General features: G+C 36.6%; 1 protein-coding gene across 2 annotated transcripts in view; it reads left to right on the top strand.

Annotated features, from left to right (window-relative positions):
* LOC125403249 (contactin-6) overlaps positions 1 to 25,784 on the top strand; it is a 379,648-nt gene that overhangs the window by 212,853 nt on the left and 141,011 nt on the right. For both annotated transcript variants that reach the window (XM_048438486.3, XM_085686802.2), the window contains exons 6-7: positions 22,814 to 23,017; positions 25,001 to 25,103. In XM_048438486.3, the coding sequence (XP_048294443.3) occupies positions 22,814 to 23,017; positions 25,001 to 25,103 (307 nt within the window). The remainder of the gene's footprint in view (positions 1 to 22,813; positions 23,018 to 25,000; positions 25,104 to 25,784) is intronic.

The raw sequence follows: 25,784 nt of genomic DNA, 5'->3' as shown, positions 1-25,784 counted from the left end.
TACTTTCATTAAGAGCTTTTTATTTCCTTGAGTTTTCCTAAGTGACTGCTATTTGTTTGCAGTTTTTCCCCAATGGAATTGTTTTGTCTATTTTTTATTATAAGAAAGCTATTGATTTTTGTCTGCTACTTTGCAAAATGTATCATTGATATAAGTCTTTTTGTAAAATTTCTAGGGTTTTCTAAGTATGGAATCATATTCTTTGCAAAGAGAAATAATTTGACATAATCCTTATTTGTTTTTTATTTCCTTTTTGTTTATTTGTCCTTCCTGATTGCTGTGGCTGGCATTTTGTTCTGTACTGGATAACTGTGGTTGCTATTGTTATGCTTCCTGATCCTAGAGTAGAAAAAGCTTCATTATTTCTCACTAATAATAACATTAGCTATAGATTTGTCACCTGTAGGTTTGTTAGTTATGCTGAGGTGGGACACATTTATATTTCTTCTTCTTCTTCTTCTTCTTCTTCTTCTTCTTCTTCTTCTTCTTCTTCTTCTTTTTCTTTTTCTTCTTATTCCTCCTCCTGCTCCTCCTTCTCCTCCTCCCCCCTCCTCCTCCTCTGCCCTCCCACTCCTCCTCCTCCTCCTCCTCCTCCTTCTTCTTCTTCTTCTTCTCTCTCTCTCTCTCTCTCTCTCTCTCTCTCTCTCTCTCTCTCTCTCCTTTGAGAATGGGTTTCTCTGTAAAACAGTCTTGGCTGTCTTGGCTTTGTCTACAAATTGGCCTCAAAGTCACAGATATCTACCTGCCTCTGCCTCCCATGTACAGAGGTTAAAAGGGTGTGCAACTACCCCTGGCTGATTTTTTCAAGTGATATAAAATATTTATTTTATTTATTTTGTTTTTTTTGATTTGTATCTATTTCCATGAGTCAACATTATTCTAATTCTTATGGGCTGATATCAATATTTTTTCTCTAAAATTTCAATTATAGACTCCATAATGATAGCAGGTCATAAAGGCTGATGATTTTTAAACAAATGATGTACAAGTTAGTTCTGTGCCTTTCTGTCTAGTACACGTCTAGTACAGTGAGTGCAAAAGTCAGTCTACATCAAGGGTGAAGCCATAATAATTTTGATATTATTAGCATATCTGAGTGTGTTTGATTGTTCCTCTAGTATATTCATAAAAATATATTCAAATCATGTAGAAGGAACGGCGGGCTGCTTTACCGCCACCCGGATCCCAGCTAGCTTACACCCGAAATAATTACACGGAAACTGTATTCTTTTAAACACTGCTTGGCCCATTATCTGTAGCCTCTTATTAGCTAACTCTTACATATTGATCTAACCCATTTCTAATAATCTGTGTAACACCATGAGGTGGTGACTTACCAAGAGGATTCTAACCTGAAGCTGTCTCGGAGAGGAGAGTCATGGCTACTGCCTCACTGCCTTCTTCCTCCTAGCATTCTGTTCTGTCTACTCCACCTATCTAAGCTGCTGTCCTATCAAAAGCCAAGGCAGTTTCTTTATTAACCAATGAAAGTAGCACATAGACAGTTAACCCTCCTCCATCAAAATCATTTCTTAAAAATAGAAGTATTTGAAATATATTTAAATGTGTTTTATAAAGCAACATTCTAAGAACACAGGGAGAAAACTTATCATGTTTGAGTTCTATAAGACTTTCTGTCAACAAAAGTGTCTGTGTCCAAAAACAAGATATGATAAAGAGTCCATAGAGTTTCCATATAAATACTAATAGCATGACATAACAACAATGTAAATGTTGTACAACATAGTCACTCACCCAGAACAGTTACAATTTTCATGAAATTAGCTGTGCCTGCTTGCTACAGATCATCAAGGCTGGACTGCTGACATTATTTCATAAAAGGAGGGGCTTGTGACAGCCTATTGGACCTTTATCTGATATCGAAGTTAACCCTCCCAAACATTTATGCACAACTTTGCCTTCATGTCAGATGGCCTGGACTGAGGTACCCATAGTGATACATTGCATAATCTGGGAAGGTTAATAGATTGATACTCTACCTACATGGCTATGCAGTAGCCATCATCTACTTTACAGTTTGCATTGGGTGTACACCTTCCTGTACAACTGTTTGAGGCCACCATTACTCCTGTCCACAAATCACACTCTGTAAGTGGGCACAATAAACTCATTGGTTCTATAGTGTAAACTTTGGTGGATTAGTACTTTGATTTGTCTTTGAGTCTTTATGAGAATGGAGAAGACAATATTTAAGAATTCTGTAATACAACATTATAACACAGCATAACATAAGAATTTAACCTGATATCACAATATAATCTAACATAACATGACAATATAACAGCAACAGAACATAAATTGTGATATACCTACAACTAAAAAAGATAGGATTAAGAAGTTATTAATCCCCATTTTGCATGAATAGAAGAAAACTGATCTCTTGTACTGATATTTTGTGAATGTTTTCTTCCCAAATTTAGCAGTAACCAAAAGTGTAGGGATGCTATCCCTCTGGGTAAAATGGGGAGGATTTTAGGGAGGCTGAAGCTATTCTAATAAAGAATGGGCCTGTGAAATGGAAAAGCATCCCCTGCATATGTAAAGAAAATAATCGTGATATAAGCTATAATTTAGTATATAACAATTTAATAAAATCAGAAGTGGTTTTTGTTAATCTTAATATTTTATTATAATCTTTATTAATCTTAGTAGTTGGTCTCATTAAATCTTATGATATCTGTATTAGCAAGTTTCTTGTATCTGAAACATATTCCTAAGATAATACATGTTTAAAGATAAAGAGCTTGTTTGGGGTCATGAACAGAATGGCAACATTACATAGCCTGTATTTTCATTCTCTCTCTCTAAAATTTGTGTTTATTTATATTTTTTGAGAGCAAAATAAGTATATATGTATATATATATGTTTGTGTGTGTACATATATACATTAGTACACCCATATATGTATCTAAATATCTTTCTCTCTCATAATATGTAAATAAATAGATGGTTTCTCATTGCTTGATTGTTTGATTGTTTTTTTGTTTTGTTTTGTTTTGGCTCAAGTCAGGATTTCTCTGTAGCTTTACAGTCTATCCTGAAACTCCCTCTATTGACCAGGATAGCCTTGAACTCAGATATGCTTGCCTCTGCCTCCCAAGTGTTGAGATTAAAGGTGTGTGACACCAATACCCGACTAATAGATATCATTTTTAAGTACCCATCAGCAGGTTTCTGTTAATTCATCCTAGGACATTTTATTTATTTTTTTATTATTTTATTACTTTAAAAATACCAATCCAAATTCCCACTACTGATGCTCCTCCAACTACCTTCACAAACCCTCCCTCCTCTCCCCTTCAATTCAAAAAGAGGGCAAGGCACCTAGACCTGTGGAAAATCCAAGGCCCTCCCCACTATATCTAGGTTGAGCAAGGTATACGTCCAAAGAGAATAGGATCCCCAAAAGCCAGTACATGCAGTAGAGACAAATCCCAGTGCCACTGTCAGTGACCCCTCAGTCTGCCTTAACTGTCAACCACATTTAAAGAAATTAGTTTGTTTCCATGCTTGTTCACTCCCAGTCCAGCTGGAGTTGGTGAGCTCCAATTAACTCAGGCAAACTGTCTCAGTGGGTGGACCCCTAATGGTCTTGGCCTCCTTACTCATATTCTCACTCCTTCCATTCTTCAACTGGACCTTGGAAGCTCAGTCCAGTGCTCCGATGTGATTCTCTGCCTCTGTTTCCAACTGTTGTTTTACGAAGGTTTTATGGTGATATTTAAAATAATCATCAGTCTGACTACAGGGCACCCTCTCCTCTATTGCTTAGGGTCTTACCTTGGGGGTTATCCTTGTGGATTCCTGGGAATTTTTCTAGAGCCAGGTTTCTTGCTAATCCCATAATGGCTTCCTCAATCAAGATATCTCTTTCCTTGTTCTCATATCTGTCCTTTCTCCATCTCGACTATCCCATTCCCTTAAGTTCTCCTCAACCCTCCCCTTCTCTTCTCCTTTTTCTCTTCTCCCTTCTCTTCTCCCCCTCCCCTGCCCCCATGTTCCAACTTTTTTCAGGCAATCTTATCTGTTTCTATTTTCCAAGTAGGACTATATATGTTTTTCTTTGGGATCACCTTATTGCTTAGCTTCTCTAGGATCATGAACTATAGGCTCAATGTCCTTTGTTTATGGCTAATATTCACTTATGAGTGAGTACATACCATATTCATTTTTGGGGGTCTGGGTTACCTTACTCAGGATAGTGTTTTCTAATTCCATCCATTTGCATGCAGAATTCAAAATGTCATTGTTTTTCTCTAATGAGAGATGACTCAGAGGTTAAGAGCACTGACTGCTCCTCCTGAGGTTCTGAGTTCAATCCCCAGAAACCACATGGTGGTTCATAGCCATCCATAATGGGATCTGGTGCTCTATTCACATCAAGACTTTTTTATCAACAGGACAGTTTATTTTAAAATGAAAGAATAAAGAAATAAGCCATGTTTTAAAAAATGAAAAATCAACATTGCTATGAGATATTAGTTTTCACCATTGAAGATGAAGAATCTGCCTCATAATTTGGGGTATGAACCTTTTAGTCCTCCCTTCATAATATTTGTGAATTTCAAGTTTATTTTAAAGGAACTGTCATTTATTTTTCTGGCCCATTGCTGTGGTAGAACCATTGACTGTGTGCCAGTAGTTGAAATCAGCTGTGCCTGTGTGAAGAAAATAGCACTGTTTTGTGAGTCTAATGTTTGTGTTCATGTCATAAGTAGTTGAAAGTTTAACTTAAATGGAAAATCACTCCAAGGAATGAAGACTCAAAATAGCATTGTGTGTGTGTGTGTGTGTGTGTGTGTGTGAGAGAGAGAGAGAGAGAGAGAGAAATTACATTGAGAAAAATTCCAAACTTTCATGGCTCCTTCCTCCTAGTTGGTGTTTCTTCTGTTTCTGGAGTGAATAAAAATGGTTTTCTCTTGTTGGGTTGAACAAATTCACAATGTATACACCACGCTTTTTTTATATCATAAAATTTTTTGTTCTTCTCTCATACTTCCTGACCACAGTTTTTCCTTCTTCCACTCCTCCTAGTACATACCCCCACATTCCCTGCCCCCTAGATCAAAACATTCTGTTTCCATTCAAAATAAAAAAAAAGAGCAGTCCTCCCAGGGAAATCAAAGAACATGTCTTCACAAGATACAATAAGACTTGGTAAAAATCCACATGCCATGACTGGACACGGGGCAACCCAGTAGGAAGGAAAGTGTTCCATACACAGATAAATCATCAAAGACATGCCCCAACTTCCATTACTGGGAGTCTCACAAGAACAGCCATCTACATAACCATAAGATAAGTCCAGAGGACCTAGCTCAAACTCATTCAGAATCTGTGTTTATAGCCCCAATTTCTGTGATTCCCTATAACCCCTGCTGAGTTGATTTTGTGGGTCATGTTCTTGTGGTACCTTGACCATTCGGACTCCTATAATCCTTCCTTCTCTTCAGTTCTGTGGGGTTCCTCTGGCTGAGTCTAGTGTTTGGCTGTGGGTCTCTACATCTGCTCCCATTAGTTGGTAGATGCTGACCTTCTGATGACAATTGGACTAGGCACTGGTCTATGAGTATAGCAAAATATCTTTAGAAATCATCTCATGGATACTTTTTTTCCCAAATTGTGTTAGTTCTATCCTGGGTGTCTGGGCTGATCTCCTCTGGTTCTTGGTTATGTAGTCAGTGTCAGGTGTGCACTCCTTCTTGTGGAGTAGGTCATAAGTTAGACCAGTCATGGACTGGCCATTCCCCTAAGTTCTTTGTTACCATCACCCCTGAATATCTTGCAGGCTTATGGGGATAGATCACTCTTACCAATCTTTGTAGGCACACTTGTAAATCCAGCACTAGAGAAGCATGGAGCAAATATTATGAGTTGATGACATTTTGCTACGTTGTGGATGTCTTTTTTTTTTACATTTTTAATTTTTTTCATTATTTTTACATACTGGTCACATTTCTCCTCCCTTCTCTTTTTCCATGCCCTTGTCTTGCCTCCCATGTACCTGCATCTTCATCAGCTCCTCCTCTATCTCATTTCACAAAGGTCAGGCCTCCCATGGACATCAGCAAAACAAACATGACACATCAAAGTTAAAGCAGGACTAAGTTCCTCACCATACATCAAGGCTGGGCAAGGTAATCCAGCATGGGAAAGAGATTCCCAAAAGCCAGCTACAGCAACATGAGCAGGTCCCTGTTTCCACTGCTAGAAGATCAACAAACAGACCAAACTACACAACTATCATCCACATTCAGAGGACCATGCAGGCTCCGTAGCTGATGGTCTAGAATCCGAGAGCTCCTACAACTCAGGTCAGCTGTCTCTGTGGGTTTTTCTGTCATGATCTTGACCTCCTGATTCATAGAGTTTCTCCTCCCTCTCTTCGATAGGACTGTCAGAGCTTGGCCCTGTGCTTGACTGCCAATCTCTGCATCTGCTTCCATTAGTTACTAGATGAAGGCTCTCCAATAACAGGAAGGGTAATCCCTAATCTGATATCAGTAGATGGCCAGTTAAGGTAGCCTCTCCATGATTTGTAGGAGTTTGTGCTACTATTGTTATATTTAGGAAGGTGTCTCTAATGCCAATGTATTCAATGCTGCGTTCTACTTTTTCTTCTAACAGGTTCAGTTTGGTTGGATTTAGTTGATATCTTTGACCCAGTAGAACTTCATTTTTGTGCATGGAAAAATATAAGGTTCTATTTGCAATCTTCTACATGTTGACATCCAGCTATACCAGTATCATTTGCTGTAGATGCTTTCTTTTTTCAATTGTATAATTTTGGCTTCTTTGCCAAAAATCAGGTATTCATAGGTGTGTGGTTTTACATCAGATTCTTCAATTCAATTCCAGTGATCCACCTGTCTGTTTTTATGCCAATACATTGCTTTTTTATTACTATAGTAGCAAAACATACACACAGCATACAAACATGGACCAGCACCCTCACCTGAATATACACATGTGTGCATGTGCACACACACACACACACACACACACACACACACACACACACATTAGAACTTGAAGTCAGGGTTGGTGATACCTCTGGAAGTTCCTTTATTGTTTTAGTTATCTGTTTTTTTTTTCATCTGAAGTTAAATATTGTTCTTTCAAGTTCTTTAAAGAATTCTGTTGGGATTTTGATGGGGATTACATTGAAACTGTAGATTGCACTTGGTTAAACTGCCATTTTTATTACTGTGTTAATCCTACTGCTTCAAGAGCATGTGAGATCTTTTCATTTTTAGATACTATCTTATATTTCTTTCTTAAAGGACTTAAAGTTCTGGTCATACAGCTCTGTCACTTGTTTGGCTAGAGTTACCCCAAGATATTTTATATTATTTGTGTATTGGAAACAGTAGTGTTTCCTTGATTTTTTTTCTCAGCTTATTTATCAATTGTATGTAGGAGGACTACTGAGTTTTTGAGTTAATCTTGTATGGAGCCATATCACTGAAGGTTTTTATCAGCTGTAGGAAATCACTGGTAGAATTTAAGGTCACTTAAGTATACTATCATATCATCTGTAAGTGCTGACAGTTTGACTGCTTTCTTTCCAATTTGTATCTCTTTGATCACCTTTTGTAGTGCTCTGGTAGAACTTACAGTAGTATAATGAATAGATATAGAGAGAGTGAACTGCCAAGTTTTGTTCATGATTTTAGTTGGATCTTTTTGAGTTTCTCTCCATTTAGTTTGATGTTAATGGTCGTGTATTTCTTTTATTATGTTTCAGTATGTTTCTTGTATTTATGATCACTCTAAGACCTTTTTTTGTGTTTCAGTATATTCCTTATATTACTGATCACTCCAAACCTTTATCCTGTAGAGGTGCTGAATTTTGTCAAAGGCCTTTTCAACATTTAATGAGATAATCATGCTTTTTTACTTTCAGTTTGTCTATGTGGTGGATTACATTGGCAGATTTTCATATGTTAAACTCTGGGATGAAGATTTCAAAGTATGACCTAAAGTATGACCTCTGAATTTCCTCAGTGTCTGTTGCTATGTCCCCCTTTTCATTTCTGATTTTGTTAATTTGTACTTTCTCTAGTTCTCTACCTATTAGTTTCCAGATGAAGCAGAACTGATGTACATATGAACTCACAGAGTTGGAGAAGCCTGCACAGGATCTTCATTTGATTAAGTTTGTCAAAATACCAGCATGAGGACAGGGAAATTGGCACAAGGTCACACACTTCTAGACAAGAATGCATTTTTTAAATGCTAGCTGCTGGGAGAGTGAAACCGAGTGGTCCTCAATGGAGTGTCCCTGCATATATCAACCATACACCAAGCCAGGAATTATGCTGAAAAGTAGTTGGCTGATTCCATGTGTGTGTGTGTGTGTGTGTGTGTGTGTGTGTGTGTGTGTGTGTGTGTATGTATGTGTGTGTGCTTATTTATTTTAATTTTTTTTGCTTGTTTCAGAAAGAGCATGAGCCTGTGCGGGTAGGGAGGTGAGGGAGGACCTAGGAGGAGTTGAGGAAGAGAAAAGAATATACTCGAGCTGGGCTTTGCTGGCTCATGGCTTTAATCCCAGCACTCAAAAGGCAGAGGCAGGCGAATCTATATGAGTTCGAGACCAGCCTGATGTACAAGAGCTAGTTCCAGGACAGGCTCCAAAGCTACAGATAAAGCCTGTCTTGAAAAAAAAAAAGGGATAAGAACAAAAGAGAATATATTTAAAATATACTGTACAAAATTCTCTAAACTAATAACATAAAAAATTTATTTCCAAGATTTTACAGCTCTTTTCTTTTTATGTTCTTGACCTTATTTTAGTGTTTCCATACCACTAAGTAACAACATCCAATTTCAAGCTTAGTCCAAGAACCTAGACCCTGGAGCTATTTATGACTTTCTCATATGATCTCAATCCAAATCTTTTGGAAATTGTTTCAATTATAATTTCTACACACATACTGAAGATGGTAAGATATTATCTGTTGACCACTATCAATGGTCTAAATCCATTATCTCTTACCTCATTGTTGGGGTTTCTGTTCAACTGATGATATTCTTCTTATCGAATAATAAAAATGGAAATCACAGAAAGTGAGTTTCTCTTCTTTTCAATTTAATTTAATACACTCTGATTTTATTTAGGAAACAAAGCAAAATTAAATCAAAGGCCTTGAAGTGTTTCAAAGTAGGATTCTTTATTTACAATGACACTGACATGAATGATTTGGTATGTCCACACTGATGTTTCTCCTGTTCCTCCAATAAGCCAGATGCAGTTCTACCATAGATCCTTGGCATATATATTTGTCTAAATTTTCTTTTCATAAATCTCCTCTCTAATATGTTCATTTCTTTTCTAAAAATGTCAATTAAGTCTTTTTTAAACCTAAAGACAAGTTGTAAGAATTCTTTCTATCTCCCATTCTCTGCTGCCTATTTTTCTCCTTCTTGAAAAATGTTATGATTTGTATGAAAATCTTTACAATTTGTGAAGCAAAAGACTGTCCTTTTTTGATTCATTGTTCCCAAAGAATATGGAAAAATCAAAAGCACTAATTACTTGTTTAGCTTGCATATTTCTGGACATATTTCACTGAGGAAAGTAAGGCAGGAGCTCAGGCAGGAACCTGGAGGCAGGAACTGAAGCAGAGACCCTGGAGGCATGGTAAACCTTAATAACTTGTTTCTCAAATCTTGCTCAGCCAAGACAATAGCACCCAGAATTGCCTGTTCAGGGGTGACATAGCCCAAACTGGGCAAGGCCTTCTGTTAATCAAGAAAATGGCTTGCCCAAAGGCTATTTTGGTTGGTGGCATTTTCTCGGTTGAGGTTCATGTTTTTCAAGTGATTCTAGTTTGTGTCAAATTGAAAAATGTTTAATTAAGGCAGCTAAACATTTGGCACTGAGCACAGCCAATTTTATATCTCAATTCATCTGACATTTTCAAGGAAACTATTTTACTGTTATACCTTTAGTATACCTTTAGTAATGGTTTTTAAGTTGTTAATTTGGTTGTGATTTTATATCTGGTACTACAAGGATCCTACCAAAACAACAAATTTATTTATACTTTTGCATAACTTGGATGGCTTTGTCTGGTCCATTCTAGTCCAAAGTATGCATTTAGTGCCACATAATTTATAAAAAGGCATATGTAGATTTCACTAAGAACAGAGAATTTTGCTGTTTAAAATGCATGAATAGTGCTGCAATCAAGAAGCATATGACTCCCCACTCTTTGAAAATGACCAAAGTTCAATTTGGCAAGTGTCACTGATGCTATAATTTTTCCTGGAAGAGACATAATGCAGCATCACTACCTCTTCTCAAGTATCCAGAGACAAATCCAAGCACAATTCTACAGAAGTTCATTCTGGGGAAACAATTAGTTCATTAGGGATTTTACAGAAGCTAGGTCAGTGATTGCTTATAGGAGTGAGGATATTCCTCTTCTAAATGGCTGCACCCAGAAAGCATTAACCATCAGGGATGAGTGCTTCCTTAAAAATCTGTGTAGGTGGAATCCTTGCTGTAGTCCTCCTTGGTCTTTGTGTATTCCAGCCCGTGCTCTGGGCCACACATAGCAGTTTCTAGTCAGTAGGGAGCAGTTGGATGCTCAAGCAAGAATCTCATGCCCCATTTTATAGCTCTGTTCATGGTGTAAGCCATTATCCAGTTACATGGAATAATCTTCTCCTAGGAAGCACAGAAGAACTACCCAATGATGCGGGAGAATTGTCTGTATTCTGTCGGTCATATTTTAAAAAAACGCTGATTGGTCAGGTAGGCAGTATAGGCGGGAAAGCCAGACAGGAAGTAGGGGTGGAGCAAAGAGACTGGGAGTATTCTGGGACAGAGGAAGCCCTCAGCCACTCCTGCACAGACCACCGAAGAGGCAACATGTAAGCTGTCACACTGAGAAAGGTGCTGAGCCCATGTGGCTAAAATAGATAAGGATAATGGGGTAATATATGTTATAAGAGCTAATAAATAGCCAGAGCTAAGGGCCAATCAGTTTATAACCTTATGGAGTCCTGTGTGTGATTTCTCTTTGGGACTTGCCAACTTGTTGGGGTGCCGGGTGGGACAGAAACCCCAACAAGCCGGTCCCTCATGTTACATATGGCGCCCAACGTGGATAACCTTGGACATCGAGACATTCCTGAAAACCCATGCCTATAAGGCAGAGACAAGGTCCTTAGGCCTTTTGGCAAGCCATTTTATCCCAAATTAGAGCTCCAGGTTCAGTATCGTGGTTTCTTGGGTTAGATGTCAGTCACTGAGGAGCACCCTTCATATCCCAACTGCTTACTTACTCTGTTATATTCCTTTGAATTCTGGATAGATTTTTTTCTTGTGTTTAGACACTTTTTTTTTCTTGTTTTCATGGTATAGACTGCTATCATTATAGAACACAGATTTTTTTCAGCATAATGATGATTCACGATATTAAAACAAGTTTTCTTATAGAAAATTGTTGACTAGTGACCTGTCATAGGGCCATCAGGGAACTGGAAATATCTTTACTATAACATCTTTGAAATATTGAAGCTGGGATAGGGCAGAGATTCAAACTCCTCAGAGTTTTGGTGGGCTTGGGTGCACAAATGACCCAGGTAAAGGTCTCTGATGATAAACTCCATGTGTCCTCTCTAATGGTTCCTCCTACCACATGATCTCCAGAACTGAAGAAATCAGATACTGCTGAAATTCTTGTAGCTGTGTTTGTTGGATCCAAAATGCTAATGGTAATCGTTGCCTCTGCCATCTACATGTACAAGAAACTGAACCTTCAAACTGTACCTTTTGTGACTATTACTAACTTTTTGAATTTTTTTAATTTGGGGTGTTTGACATGTAGCAAGTCCAAAGTCAAATTATCTTGGGCCATATTCAGCCCTCTTGATAGCCATATATTGCTTTCCTCTGTACTTGACATAACAGTTTTGTGAGAATTAGATAGATAATTTGAATGTACAAGCAGAATATTACTTTCCCTTTAGAATGTATTAACTTAGCAGACCATTAGCTTCCACTAACCGGGATTCCAAGGGTGTCATCAGATGGCATCTGAAGCCTCTACCAGAATTCTCTGCTGTGTTGTTACCCACCTCTTCCATGTTTCTACAAATACATTGTGACTATCTTGAAAAAAAAAAAGAAAATTGTTGACTAGTAAAATAGTTTGATGTGTAAAGGGTTTGCTTTGTTACTATGAGGACATGAGTTTCGATCACCATCACTCACATGAAAAACCTTGGACATCGAGACATTCCTGAAAACCCATTCCTATAAGGCAGAGACAAGGTCCTTAGGCCTTTTGGCAAGCCATTTTATCCCAAATTAGAGCTCCAGGTTCAGTTTGAACCTGTTCATAAAAACAGTAGGGAGCAATTGAAGTTGATACACAATGTTCATCCCTGACATTTACATACACACCCACACATATGTACACATGCATTCACCACTTATCCACAGTGAAGAGAAAATAAGATAAAATAGCATAGGATACTGTGAAAATATTTTTCTTCATTCATGACCACCAGATGCCACACACAAAACACAATTACCATCGTCTCCACATTGTGTATAAAGGAGAATATATTTTGATCTCAATAGATACCTCTTAAATGACCTAAAGCATTCTTGGTTGACAACATATTATATAGCCTCTTTTCTGCATACTTCTATAGAATAAGGATCTTAGACAAAATAATTAAGTATATTTCTTATACATTTATATTCCTAAACTTCCATATCCATTTTGGCATTGTAGTTTTCCCAGAAGTGTTTTCACTTCTTCCCTATGTAGAGTTTGCAGTGTACAATCAATCCTGGAATTATCCGGAACCATACTGGTTGCTCAAGGGACTTTTGTGGGGTTGTTTGTAAGCCCCATAAAATCCCTTTTTCATGGTTCCAGAAAAAGATGGTGTGTAAATCAGAAAAAAAGGTCTAATAAAATCCCGATTCCCAAGCAGCATTTGGAGACCACATAGGTGCTCAAATAGGGATAGATGACAAACATTTCGGGGCATTTTCAGTATTGCATCATAACCTTACTCCACACAATATCAAGTATTTTGGCACAATAAAGGAATTATTATTCTTAGGGTCAATCTTTGCCAGTGAGTTAGTGTACCCATAATTTACTACCCAAGAGCTTCTCAAATTAATTCTTAAAGAACCGTGCAAGGTTTAAAGAATTGTAATAAAGTGTGCTTATTCCAAAATATCCAAAACAAGGGAGGTTATCCATTAAACATAAGTACTGTATTTCAGATTATTTATATAATAATTTATTTTTTTGCTTCATGAAACATAACACCACTTTTGAGATCTGTTTTGAAGCCCAATGAAGTTTTGCAGTGGTAGGCACAATATTTATTGCTTTGGTCTTTTTCATCAAAGACAGTTCCCTCTAATAAAAATTACCCTTCATGTAATGGTTATCCTTGCATATATATTTTTTTCTTTGTATTTTAATTATCATGGTATTATGTATAAGGCTGCTAAGTATGTCAAAAACACAATTGTCCCCTGGGGAAATGGCATTTGTTGTACGCTTAAGAGAGCAGCAGATAGTTTTCAATGGCTTGCTGCAGAACTGTCATTTCTAATAATAATAGAATTGTAGAGGATGGTGTTAATGAAAAACTACAAGAATGCTGCAGAAAGGACCAATTATCATTCTGTACTAATGTTGCTGCTGAATCATCATAAAAAGAATGCACCACCACCATTAATAACAGATAAATGTCATAGAGGGTGGAGAGAATATTTAAAAATCCAATGGATTCAAACTAAGTGTCTCATGAATTATACATTTAATTAAGAAAAGCCAAATGCGAAGGTTTTTAAACTTCTAACTTGGAAGGTCTATTTTTTTCTTTCCCCATTAAAAATATACAAATTAAATCCCAGCTGTGGCTGATGATGAAACTCACAAAAATGATGCTTCCACTGCAGGCTAGCTGTGGGGATGGATGAGCAGAGAGAGTCCACGGGGAAGAGAACAGGGCAGAGGAGAACAAAAACAGCTGAAAGAATTCAGAGCTTTATGTGTTGTGACATTATAGTTCATGTCTATAAATAAATGTGTAAACTCTCATATATATTCGATGATTGACAAATATGATATTTCATAAAGTAAGAAAATGACAACTTTTCTATCTACCTCTGTGGGCTTTAATTTACACCATGTACAGAATAGACTCTCTTGCAAATGCTAGTCAGGAGAGTTTCAGCACATTTGGTACACACGTGCGTGTGTGCACACGCGTGCATGCACATGCACACACATTTGGCAGAATGTCACACTTACGACATAAGGATAGGAAAACCAGAGTAGTACACATGCCACCTTGTTTGATACTTACAGAATGCAGAGACAGTTACTCACTGCTCCTCTAATTTTAAAATAGACATGAAATCTATAGCTCAGATCCTCATGGTACCCAGTGCATATGGTGCTTGCTACTGTGGTTTGAGTCCAGGGTATTTTATATGATAGTTGAACATTTTACTAGATGAACTACATTCCTACCTCCAGTATACTGACATTTTAGTGCCATGGCTTTTTGTTGTTGCTCTTTATTCTTGATATTGTAATTAAGTACTCCCTTCCCTTTCCTCTCTTTAAACCCTCCCATATACCATTCCCTACTCTTTTCAAATTCATGGACATCTTTTTCATTCGTTATTATTACATGTATATGTATATTTTCTGCATATGTATTCATAAAAATAAACTTCAGAGTTCATATAGTATTACTTGTAAATGTTTTCAGGACTTCCTGAAAAAGGAAAACAAGTGTGCTCTTCCCTTGGAAAGACCACTTCTCTCATTCCAAATTCACTCATCTGCTATATTCCTTCATGTTCGACTGTGGATCTATAGGTTTTTCTCTTTCAGTTTGGCACGTTAGTTGAAATATTCTTGTTCAACTCTCAACTGGGCAACATTCAATGAGACTTCACAGATATAGCTTCTGGTGTTGCTAGAGATTATCTCACAGCAAAATTCCCGATTCTCTGAATGTGGTGGTATATAAATTAAATCTCTGCACTCAGCTGGTGGAGGCAGGAAGATAAGAAGTTCAAGGACATTCAGAGCTGCATAACACATTTAGCCAAAATGAGAATACTTGTAACCTTGTCTCAATACAAACACGAGAACAACAACAAATCTTAAATTTCAGTTTTCAGATAAAACCCCTAGCTAGGCTCCTTTCTTAAAGCATTGGGTCCAAGTTGCAGGCAGAGAACATGTATTTCTGTATCTAAAGCCTCAGCTTCTTAAATGCCTAGTTTAGGGGAGATAGGATGAGTTAGTCAAAACTTTGTATATTTGACTTCCCATGAGAGTGACCAATAAGTCAAATGACAGATGAATCTGCCTTTTTATGTAGTTTTAAGTTCAGATATCATAAAGATGGTGGTGATAAAATAGATGAGGAATAGTTGGTACCTTTTAACTTTCACCCTGAGTAGGATTGAATATATAGGCATCATGGAGGCTTGGAAAGCATTTGGGGGTCCATGCATGACAGTCAACAGAAAATTTTAGATGAATCAAAAGTCAACTTTAAGGAAGGAGCAAGGAATTAGTCTTCTGAAGGATTTAAGTTTGATTTATATTCCTTATACATGACAATGTGATTCTGAAAATTTATCTCTGTACTGTAGTCTCCAGCATTCTTTCCCATATAATGATCATGTTAACAATACTCAGGTAGCTTTATAAGACAGTTGACAGAAAGATGAAACTAAGGCACCTTAAACATTTTCTTAATTCTCTCTATTTATTTTCTCATTCTTCCAACAGGTTTTAAATATTCTATTTTTGAAAAAGGATACAATACACCGAGGAACAAATGGGAAAGTTTGAGTCACTGAGATAAAAAAGAATTGACTGTGAGGGAGAGAAGGAAATTACAGTCTAAGGTCCTAAGATTATAGGGTGATGAATACAAAGATTTCCCGGGCACTAGCAGCAACCTGTAATTTTTATGAAGTGGAAAGGGCTCTGTTGCTTTCAGAAAGCTAACTCTTGTTTCTTTACTCAAAAAAGCCTTGAATAAGGACCCCAAACTGACACATGGCACTAGGAATTTGCTCAAGATTATCTTTATTTCACAAAAGGTACAAAAGATAAGAGTCAGTGAGACCAGGTGAATCTGATCTATGATTTTTTTTTCTTCTTTGTATGTTGAGGAAGAATTTACCATCTAGACACATCTCTAGCTTCAAACTAATATCTTTGAGTAACTATTTTGGCATAGATGTGAGGCTGAAGGTACATCAGTAAAGGAAGTTAGAAGAAGCACAGGGAATGTGGGAAGAAAAGAAAGAAAGAAGGAAAACCAAAAAACACAAACAACAAAAAAACAAACAAACAAAAATTACCTTTCAGTAGTTGAGAACAGGACAATAAATTCAAACCATAGTTTTTGTAATGATAACTGGGCTTTGTATATGCACGCATGATCAGGAAATGTCAACTCTGAGGTTCCTGAGAATACTGAGGGTGAAACAGATCATTCACATATGGGTTACCATCCATGAGATAGAAAAATCTTTTTGTTCATTTATTTCGCAGCTTCCATAGTCACGATTATCCATGCTTTCTGATCATTTTTAATGACAGAATGAATTCATCTTTAGAAATCAACTCTCGCAGCTCACAAGTTTATCAACACATATCCTTTATTGTCAGGAACACAGGTGGTATTCTACTCATAAGGAGTAAAGGTTTCTTTTGCTTCATGGGCTTGGATGTTGCTGCCCTTGACTTCTGGGTTTTCTGGATAGAGACAGTTCAAGTGTAGTGGATTATGAGGAAGTCTGTGAAGTTAATCTTCTCACTTTATAGTTGGTGAAGCAAAAAGATAAAAAAAGGATGCAAAGGGACTGGTTTGCTCCTGGTACTTTTACAGCATGTCAACAAAACCGCAGAAGTCTCATGTTAAGCTCTAAGTCTGAAAGTTTCCACTATCTCCAAACAGGGCTAGACTGAGAAACCAAGCATTAAATGCATTCCAGGTTCAAGACAACCTCAGTCTTAGTTATACCATGGACCCAACAATATCCTGAATCAACAGCCTCAGTTCCTTCTTGTGCTTCTTTTGTGTAGAAAGTCTTTGCTTAAACCTCATGTACTCCATAGCCCTCCAATGTATGGAGATGAGTTTAACCTTCCTATATTTATATCGTTATCTCAGAATATAGGGTGTTCTTTTGTATTTTCACTTGTGACATAACTTCAGTCCTTGGTTACACTTTGCCCTCTATCATGTGATACACTTGAAATTGATCAGTCTTTATTTAGTAAAGTCTGCTATAAATACAATTTGAAAGTTCAGCAACCCCGGAACTTGTTTAAAATGCAGATTGCTTGATATATCGACAGAATAGAATGAAATTGAACAACAGGAACCAAATTACTGATCTGTACTTTTACAAATTTCCTCAAACTTTCTTTAATGCACATCAGGTTGGGAATGAATTCCTGGTGAAGATGTAATGCTCCCTCCATTCTGAGAAGTTAGAAGTGAGAGTTCTGTTACTCTTTCATGTCATCAGGTTTTTTTTTTTTTTTAATCCTTTGATGCTCATTCTGGTGCTCAGTTCTTGAGACAGTATTTTATCCCTGTGTTGTTTTGCAAATCCATGTACACACACAGCATGTGCCATTTTAAATTCCAGTATGGCTGAAACATTATACTGCTAGCAAAAATATTCTGTATTTTCTACCCCTCACCGGGAAAACTACTACATAAAATTAGAAATGTAAACATGAATGTTTCACTCAGCTGTATAATTTTCAAGAGGTAAGACTAGATGTAAATATTTGATATTTTTTCCACATAATGATGTAGCTTGTGTTCTTCTCTATTGATTGGAAGATTGTTACGTTAAACGCTGCTTCATGTAGAAATGATGGTTTGTTGCTGTTGCTTTTGGTCATAGCTTCACCTCACATCTTTATTCTTGAAAAAAATGCTTGACATTTGTCTGCATAGAAGACTTTGTTTTATTAATATGGAAGAAATTTAATTTGTGAATTGCTGTAAAAATGACTTCTTTTGTTTATCCTTGCTATTTATGGTCTTTCTCTTAGCACATGTTTTCTTTTATGCTTCCTTGTCTTTTATCTTCTTCTCCGTATCTCATTTTTCTTCATTCCTTCATTAAATGTAATTTCTTAAGTATGCTTTTCATGACATGTGAGAGAGATAGAAACAGAGACAGAGATAGAGAGACTTTATTTTTCATATTTATATTGCTGTGATAGAGAAAAAGCATTTTAGGAGAGAAAAAGGTTATTTGACCTACATTTCCAGAGGGGATATCATGGATCATTTTGAGAGAAGCATGGCAGCAGGAACATGAGATCAGCTGGACAGTCAGGAAGCAGAGAGAGAATATATGTATTCTTACTTCCTGACTTGAATTCTTGGCTGTCAAACAGTTCAGCAAATTCTGCCTAGGGAATAGTCCCATCAGAGGGCTGGACCTCTCTGTCAACTAATTTAATTAAGAGGATTCCCTAACTCCTCCAAGACATGCCCACGGGTCTAAGCAGTACATATAATTCCTAATTTAAAGCATCTTCCAGTTGATTCTACACTGTGTTAATTTGACAAATCAAGCTAGCTAGTGATCTTAGTAGAAGAGACAACAGAATTGCAATATTTCTTCATTCCCATTTCACGTGAAGTTGGCGCTATACAAATATTGTTTAATGTATAATCACTGTTAACCTATACTCACTTCTCCCATATTTGAGAGTTCAAGGCAGTGCAGTTATTAAGGAATGTTTCAGAATATCTTCCAGCTGAGAAATACTGGAACAATATATGGTGTCTTGCTTCTACAGCAGGCTTTAACGTGAATGTGGACCATTCATATGATGCAAGACCTCTCTCTAGACAAGAAGCTACTGGGTCCATGAACTCTTCTTGGGTTACTCTGATTTTGTTATGTGTGAATATCTATTCACATGAAGATATTTTTTATTATCTAACTGTAGACTTTTCCCCACTCAAGGACAGTAGACTTAATTTCCTTATTGGGAAATCTCATTATAATTAAATGTATTTTTTCATTTTCTTAAACAGAGCTCTCTAGACATTTCTTACAGTATTCTTAATTTCATAGGTTCATGAAGCTTTAATCTATAAGCATATTTGTGTAAACTGAGACTTACAGCCATAATAAAAGCATGACAGCATATTCTGCATATTCTCTCTCTCTCTCTCTCTCTCTCTCTCTCTCTCTCTCTCGTGTGTGTGTGTGTGTGTGTGTGTGTGAGAGAGAGAGAGAGAGAGAGAGAGAGAATATGTGTGTGAGATATGGAATAAACCAGAGCTCTCTTTTGTTGAAAATAGAGATTTCAAGATGCCTGGAACTGGGACATACTTTTAAAATGCTTTATTTGATATTTGATCATATATCTGGCTTGTAGTTCATGTCTAATAACTTATCTATAAAAATTAACATAAACATTCAAATTAATTTTCAATTAATTCTAACCTGTGATGACCCCAGACTGGAAATAACTTATGAACTAACCAAAAGCAAGATGGTATATTTATAAAATAACTTATAACTTAGCAATAAAAAGAACATGTAGATAGTATGGTAACATAAGTGAGTGTTTAAAACATTAAATAAAAAACATAAATTCAAATGTACAACTAGAGTGCTAGAACACAGGCAAGGATGCTCCAACAATGGCAAAGTTAATCTAAGTGTTTAAATCACATTGTGGTGTCTATAGTCCAAGATTTTTTTTTAAGTTTATTAAAATATAAAAGTTTCCATTTTCGCCCCTCCTCCCAACACCCTCCCACTCCCCCCACTCCCTCTCCTCTTCCCTCTCCATCCCTAAGAGCAGTCAGGGTTTCCTGCCCTGTGGGTAGTTCAAGTTCCTCCCTGCTCCCTCCAGGACCAGGAAGGTGAGTATCCAATCAGACTGGATCCCCAAAAATCCAGAATATGCAGAGGAAACAAGTCCCAGAGTCATTGTCAATGGCTTTGTAGAAAGACTTTGGGCCAGCCACATTCAGAGAATCCAGCCTCCTCCAGAGAATCTGGTTGGATCAAGTGCTCCTTCAGTCCCAGTCAACTGGCCTTGGTGAACTCTCATTAGATCAGTCGCCTTGTATCAGTGGGTGATCGCTCCCCTTGCGGTTCTGATTTCCTTTTTCATGTTCTTCCTCCTTCTGCTCCTCCTTTGGACCTTGGGGGGCTCAGTCCGGTGCTCCAATGTGGGTCTCCATCTGCATCGCCATCCATCGCCGGATGAAGGTTCCTTCTGATCTTGCCCTCCCTGCTCACCGTTCTTCTTCCTTCTGCTTCTCGGTTGGACCTAGGGAGTTAAGTCCAGTGTTCCAACGTGGGTCCCCGTCTCTATCTCCATCTATTGCCAGAATAGAACACTCCACCCAAATAGGAAAGGATATACCTTCTTCTCTGCAGCTCATGGAACCTTCTCGAAAATTGACCACATACTTGGTAACAAAGCAAACTTCCACAGATACAAAAAAATATTAGTAACCACCTGTGTCTTGTCAGATCACCATGGATTAAAATTAGAATTCAACAACAATGGTACCCCCAGGAAGCCAACAAACTCATGGAAGTTGAACAGTCAACTACTAAATCACCCCTGGGTCAAGGAAGAAATAAAGAAAGAAATTAAACTCTTCCTTGAATTTAATGAAAATAAAGACACAACATACTCAAACCTATGGGACACAATGAAAGCAGTGCTAAGAGGAAAGTTCATAGCACTAAGTGCCCACTTAAAGAAAGCGGAGAAAGCACACATTGGAGACTTAACAGCACACTTGAAAGCTCTAGAAAAAAAGAAGCTGATTTACCCAGGAGGAGTAGAAGACTGGAAATAATCAAACTGAGGGCTGAAATCAACAAAATAGAAATATAGTCCAAGATTAATCTGACAAGTTTAAGCCAGTGTTCTCTAGATGTATATAAGATTTATATCTCATTAAACTGAATACTTAAAATATGTGGGTTTTGTTTTATTTATTAAATATTTATTGATGTAATTCACCTTTACATATAAAAATTTCAAAGGAGTCTTAAATGATTGATAATTAATACATGTAACACATGCTGTCTTTTACCTTAAATTTCGTTGCTGTGTTTATCTACTTGTCCCTTGATCTGAGAGTTCTCCTTCATAGTGTCAATATAAAGTGCTTCTGAAATACCTCCTCTGGATACACTTTGTTGGCGCATCCTTGCCTGTGTTCTAGCATCATTTCAAGTCCTGTTATAAACTACTCTGATAAATACAAAACAACATAGGAGAGTATTTGTCAGGGTTCTCTACAGTAGCAGAAATTATAGAATGAATCGCTTTCTACTTATAGAAAGAGTATTTATTAGAATGGCCTACATACTATACATGCTATTGTCCAATTACTCCAGCAATGGTTGTCTATGTACAGCTAGTCTCAGTATACACTGGAATCCAAAAGTAGTAGCTAGGGAGTAATAAGACTTGCTAGACAGGTGAGCGTAAGCACGCAAAAAGCAAAACCTTCCTTCTTCCATGTCCTTATATAGGCTTCCAATGCAAGGAGTGGCCCAGATTATGAGTGAGTTTTCCAAGCTCAAAAGATTTACATTAATACCTTTTAATATCAATGGACTTGATTCACCAATAAAAAGACACAAACTAACAGAATGGACACATAAACAGGATCCATCCTTCTGTTGCATACAAAAAACACACCTCAAGTTTAAAGACAGACATTACCTCAGGGTAAAGGGTTGGGGAAAATCAAATGGGTTTAAGAAGCAAACTGGTATAGCTATCCTAATATCTAACAAAACAAACTTCAAACAAAAATTAATCAAAAGAGATGGAGAAATCCATTTTATATTCAACACAGGAAAAATTCATCAAGATGAAATCTCAATTCTGAACATTTATGCCCCAAATACAAGGGCACCTACATGTATAAAAGAAATATTATTAAAAATTCAGTCATACAACAAAGCCCACACAGTAATAGGGGGAGACTTCAAAACCCCACTCTCACCAATGGACAGGTCGATCAGATGGTAACATAACAGTGAAATAAGAGAACTAACAGATCTTATGACTCAAATGGTCTTAACAGACATCTATAGAACCATCTAACCAAACACAAAAGAATATGCCTTCTTCACAGCACCTCATGGAACCTTCTCTAAAATCAATCACATACTTGGTCACAAATCATATCTCAACAGACACAAAATAATTGTAAGAAACCCCTGTATCTTGTCAGATCACCATGGCACAAAGTTAGAGTTCAGCAACAAAACAAATTATAGAAAACCTACCAATTCATGAAAGCTGAATAATGCTCAAGTGGAATTTAAAAGTTTTTATTTAAAATTTTAGACTATAATTCTTAAAAATGCTTAATACTTTTGAAAACATTATAAAACACTGCTTTGAAATGGGCAGCATTAAAGAATTACTGTGACCCTGTTAACCAATAGTGCTTTCTATGTTCTCTAGATGTTCCTAAAGAAAATCACCCATTTATTCTCTAAATATCCTATCATTGTATTTCTAACTGGAGAAAACAGTGAAGGAGAGAGAAAATTTGTATCTCCCAAACGAGGTATATGTGAATATAGGGAATATTCTAATTACTCTGCCTAGAATATAGCTACAAATTATACAATATAGACAGCCCTTTATTATAACGATTAAACAAAACAGAGAGTTTGTAGATAAGAATGATTACAGTAAGATAATTCATGCTTTTCTGTTTTTTCAGATTTGTCTTATGCCTGGACCTTCAATGACAACCCCTTGTATGTTCAAGAGGACAAGAGACGATTTGTATCTCAAGACACAGGGAACTTGTATATTGCCAAAGTAGAACCCTCTGATGTAGGCAATTACACTTGTTTCATCACGAACAAAGAGGCCCATAGAAGTGTCCAAGGACCACCTACTCCTTTAGTACAGCGCACTGATGGTAAGACCATGAGTTATCTTCAGACTCCACATTGAAACTCTTACATGGTAGGGAAGTCTTCAGGGTCTATTGCTTTATTTTTATGATTTGAACTAAATTTGGAGTTTAAATTCATAAGCATAATGGGGATTTTATTACTAAAATCAAAAAGAATTCTGTAAATCTGAATTCTGTAAATATCCACATGATACAATTTACATGTTTCTGGGTATAATGTGACATTTCATTTCTAATACTAGAAAAGCTTGTCTTCTTGTTGTTTAAAGACTGATGTATAAAAATTATGTTTGTCTGCGGGTAATTGGTGTGTGTGTATGTGTGCATGTGGATACTGCAAAATTTTTATACTAAATTGATAAACACATTTTGCAACCTCTTGTATTGTCCTCTTTCTTTTCTATCATTGCCATTATTTCCTGCTATTGTTGTTCAACATTTTTTTTTAAACCTGGCTGGCAAAATAGAAAAGTGAAAATATTATACCCAAGGAAAGCAAAGCATTCCAAAGATGGAGTAAAAGATTTATGTTAAATTATATCTACAAGGAAAGGGACTCAGATTGGTCTCTGAAGATCATCATATCTTAGTCAAGCCAGAGCTGGTGCAAGATTTAGAGAGCTAGACAGTCAACTGAGTGGAAAAATCCTCTGGTTGATTCTCTAATTAAATGTTCACAGTGGGATACGTAAAGATAAAAAATCTGTTAGTTAATTTTATTATCAGACTTTGAACTTGAAAGGCAGTACCTCATAGAAATCTGTCCCCCCTGAAGAGTTTGAGACAAGCAAGACTGTAATGATAATCAAGCTAACACAGAACTGTGAAGCCAGCTCCCCAGAGTTCTCATGGCAGAGATTTCAGAGCCAGTAACTATTCAAATATTTCTGCAAAGGTTTTTATTCACATATAAGCAAGCATTAGATTTATAAGTTCATTTTCTCCCTTTCTGTGAGTATTCTGTTCATGAGAGGGAAAGTGTATGAACTAAGAATTTGAATAGAGATTATACAACATATTTTCCTGTTTTATTTTTGTTTACTCTTAGGTTTTACTTGCCCTTATTAATTCTTTTCTTCTCCCACCTCTTCTACTCCTTTCATCATTTAATGATAAAAAATAAATTACAAACATTGTGTGTAATGTAAGTCATTAACTTTTCTAAAAGTTGGCATGCAAAAACTACCAGTTGTTAAGAAAGTAAGAAAGCAAAAATGAAAGCAGCCAATTTAGTTTTAGAATTAGCATCTGGTTGGGTTATTGTAATAATAAAGGTTTAATAATTAGATATTTTATTATTTATTTTTTATGTAATTTCTGTTTCCCAGAGTCTCACTGACCATCCAATGTCCATTTAGTTGTGGTAGGAAAGCGTTACTGTGTTGTTTGTCATATCACTTTCTAAAATGATTAAAGTTGTAAAATAATCCCAATATAGCATTGATTAATTCAGATGAAAATAGCCTAGAATTATTTTTTCTTGTTGCAACTCTTCTGGCAGATAGTGTGTTTCTGACACCTTAGAATACTGTTTAAGTCTTACCTTAATTTAATAATTCCTTATTTAAGCCCTAAAATGGTAGAAATAAAACTTTTACAGGTGTGCTTTGAACATAGCAGCAAAATCTCCTGGTTACGATATTAATATAAATATATAATTTCACTAGCATAGTTACTTTATATGTTTTGCTGCAGAATAGTGCTGTTTTTGATTGTAGTGATGAAGCAGAGGTCTGAGAGTGTTAACTGGATCTTCCTCCCTTCTTCACAAAAATTTCTGGCCCATGAGTTGTACGAAGGGAGGATGGAACTGTATGTCCCTAATGAAAAATCTTTGTATAAAACTCAAAAGCATGTGTCCATCTCATGGTTGGAAGTCCTAACTCTGCTTAAAATCCAAGAGTCACATTTTGGTTAATGAAGCATTTACTTCTTAGGAATTTTCTATTCTCCAGAAATGCTGCTAGCTGTTTTGGTATTTAACAGGTGTCATGGGGGAATATGAGCCAAAGATTGAAGTGCGTTTTCCTGAAACAATACAAGCTGCAAAGGATTCATCTGTAAAACTGGAATGCTTTGCCCTTGGAAAGTAAGGTTTTTTTTATGGTTGTTTTAATTTTTTAAAATCTTTTTCTTATTCCAACATTGCTCTAAGGAAAAATTGCCAACAGATATCAAGGGTTGGGCATAGTGGGGATTTCTGATTAAAATTTAAACAAAAACAAGATATCTAATACTCTGAAAGTGATTGGGCCTGGATAGAGCTTGAATACATTGTGCCCCACACAATACACTCACAGTCAGAAAGAATGTGCACTTGTAAAAAAATGATGAAAAAGTCATTGACCATTTGACATACTCTTCACTCTTTTCTGACACCTAAAATATATTCCCTGGAGTGTTTCCGTGCTTAATTATTCAACAATTCTTATAAACGAAAACTTGCACTGCTTTCTTACAAAATAAGACTAATTAACATCCATTGTTCACAATGGATAATTAGAATTGAGCCCAACCTGCTTTAGGTAGTTTGTTTTATTCAGATAATTGTGCATTTGTAACAGGTTTGGATGCCTTTAAGCCATCGAAATATCTACACATTTGGCACAGAACATTATGTAAATTTCTTTGGTTTTCATGGTATTCAAATATTACTTCAGTGCCTGTAAACAACAGTAAACACCAGAGTAAGGGACTGGTGGGTCAGTCCTGTTGTTTTCAAACATTAGTGTACATGTGAGTTACCTTGGTATTTGTACAGTTAAATTCA

The sequence above is a fragment of the Myodes glareolus genome, chromosome 3 (assembly GCF_982192425.1).
Source record: "Myodes glareolus chromosome 3, mMyoGla1.1, whole genome shotgun sequence".
NCBI classification, from domain to species: Eukaryota; Metazoa; Chordata; class Mammalia; order Rodentia; family Cricetidae; genus Myodes; species Myodes glareolus.
Note: the sequence above shows the minus strand (reverse complement) of the source record. Positions and strands in the feature narration are given on the sequence as shown.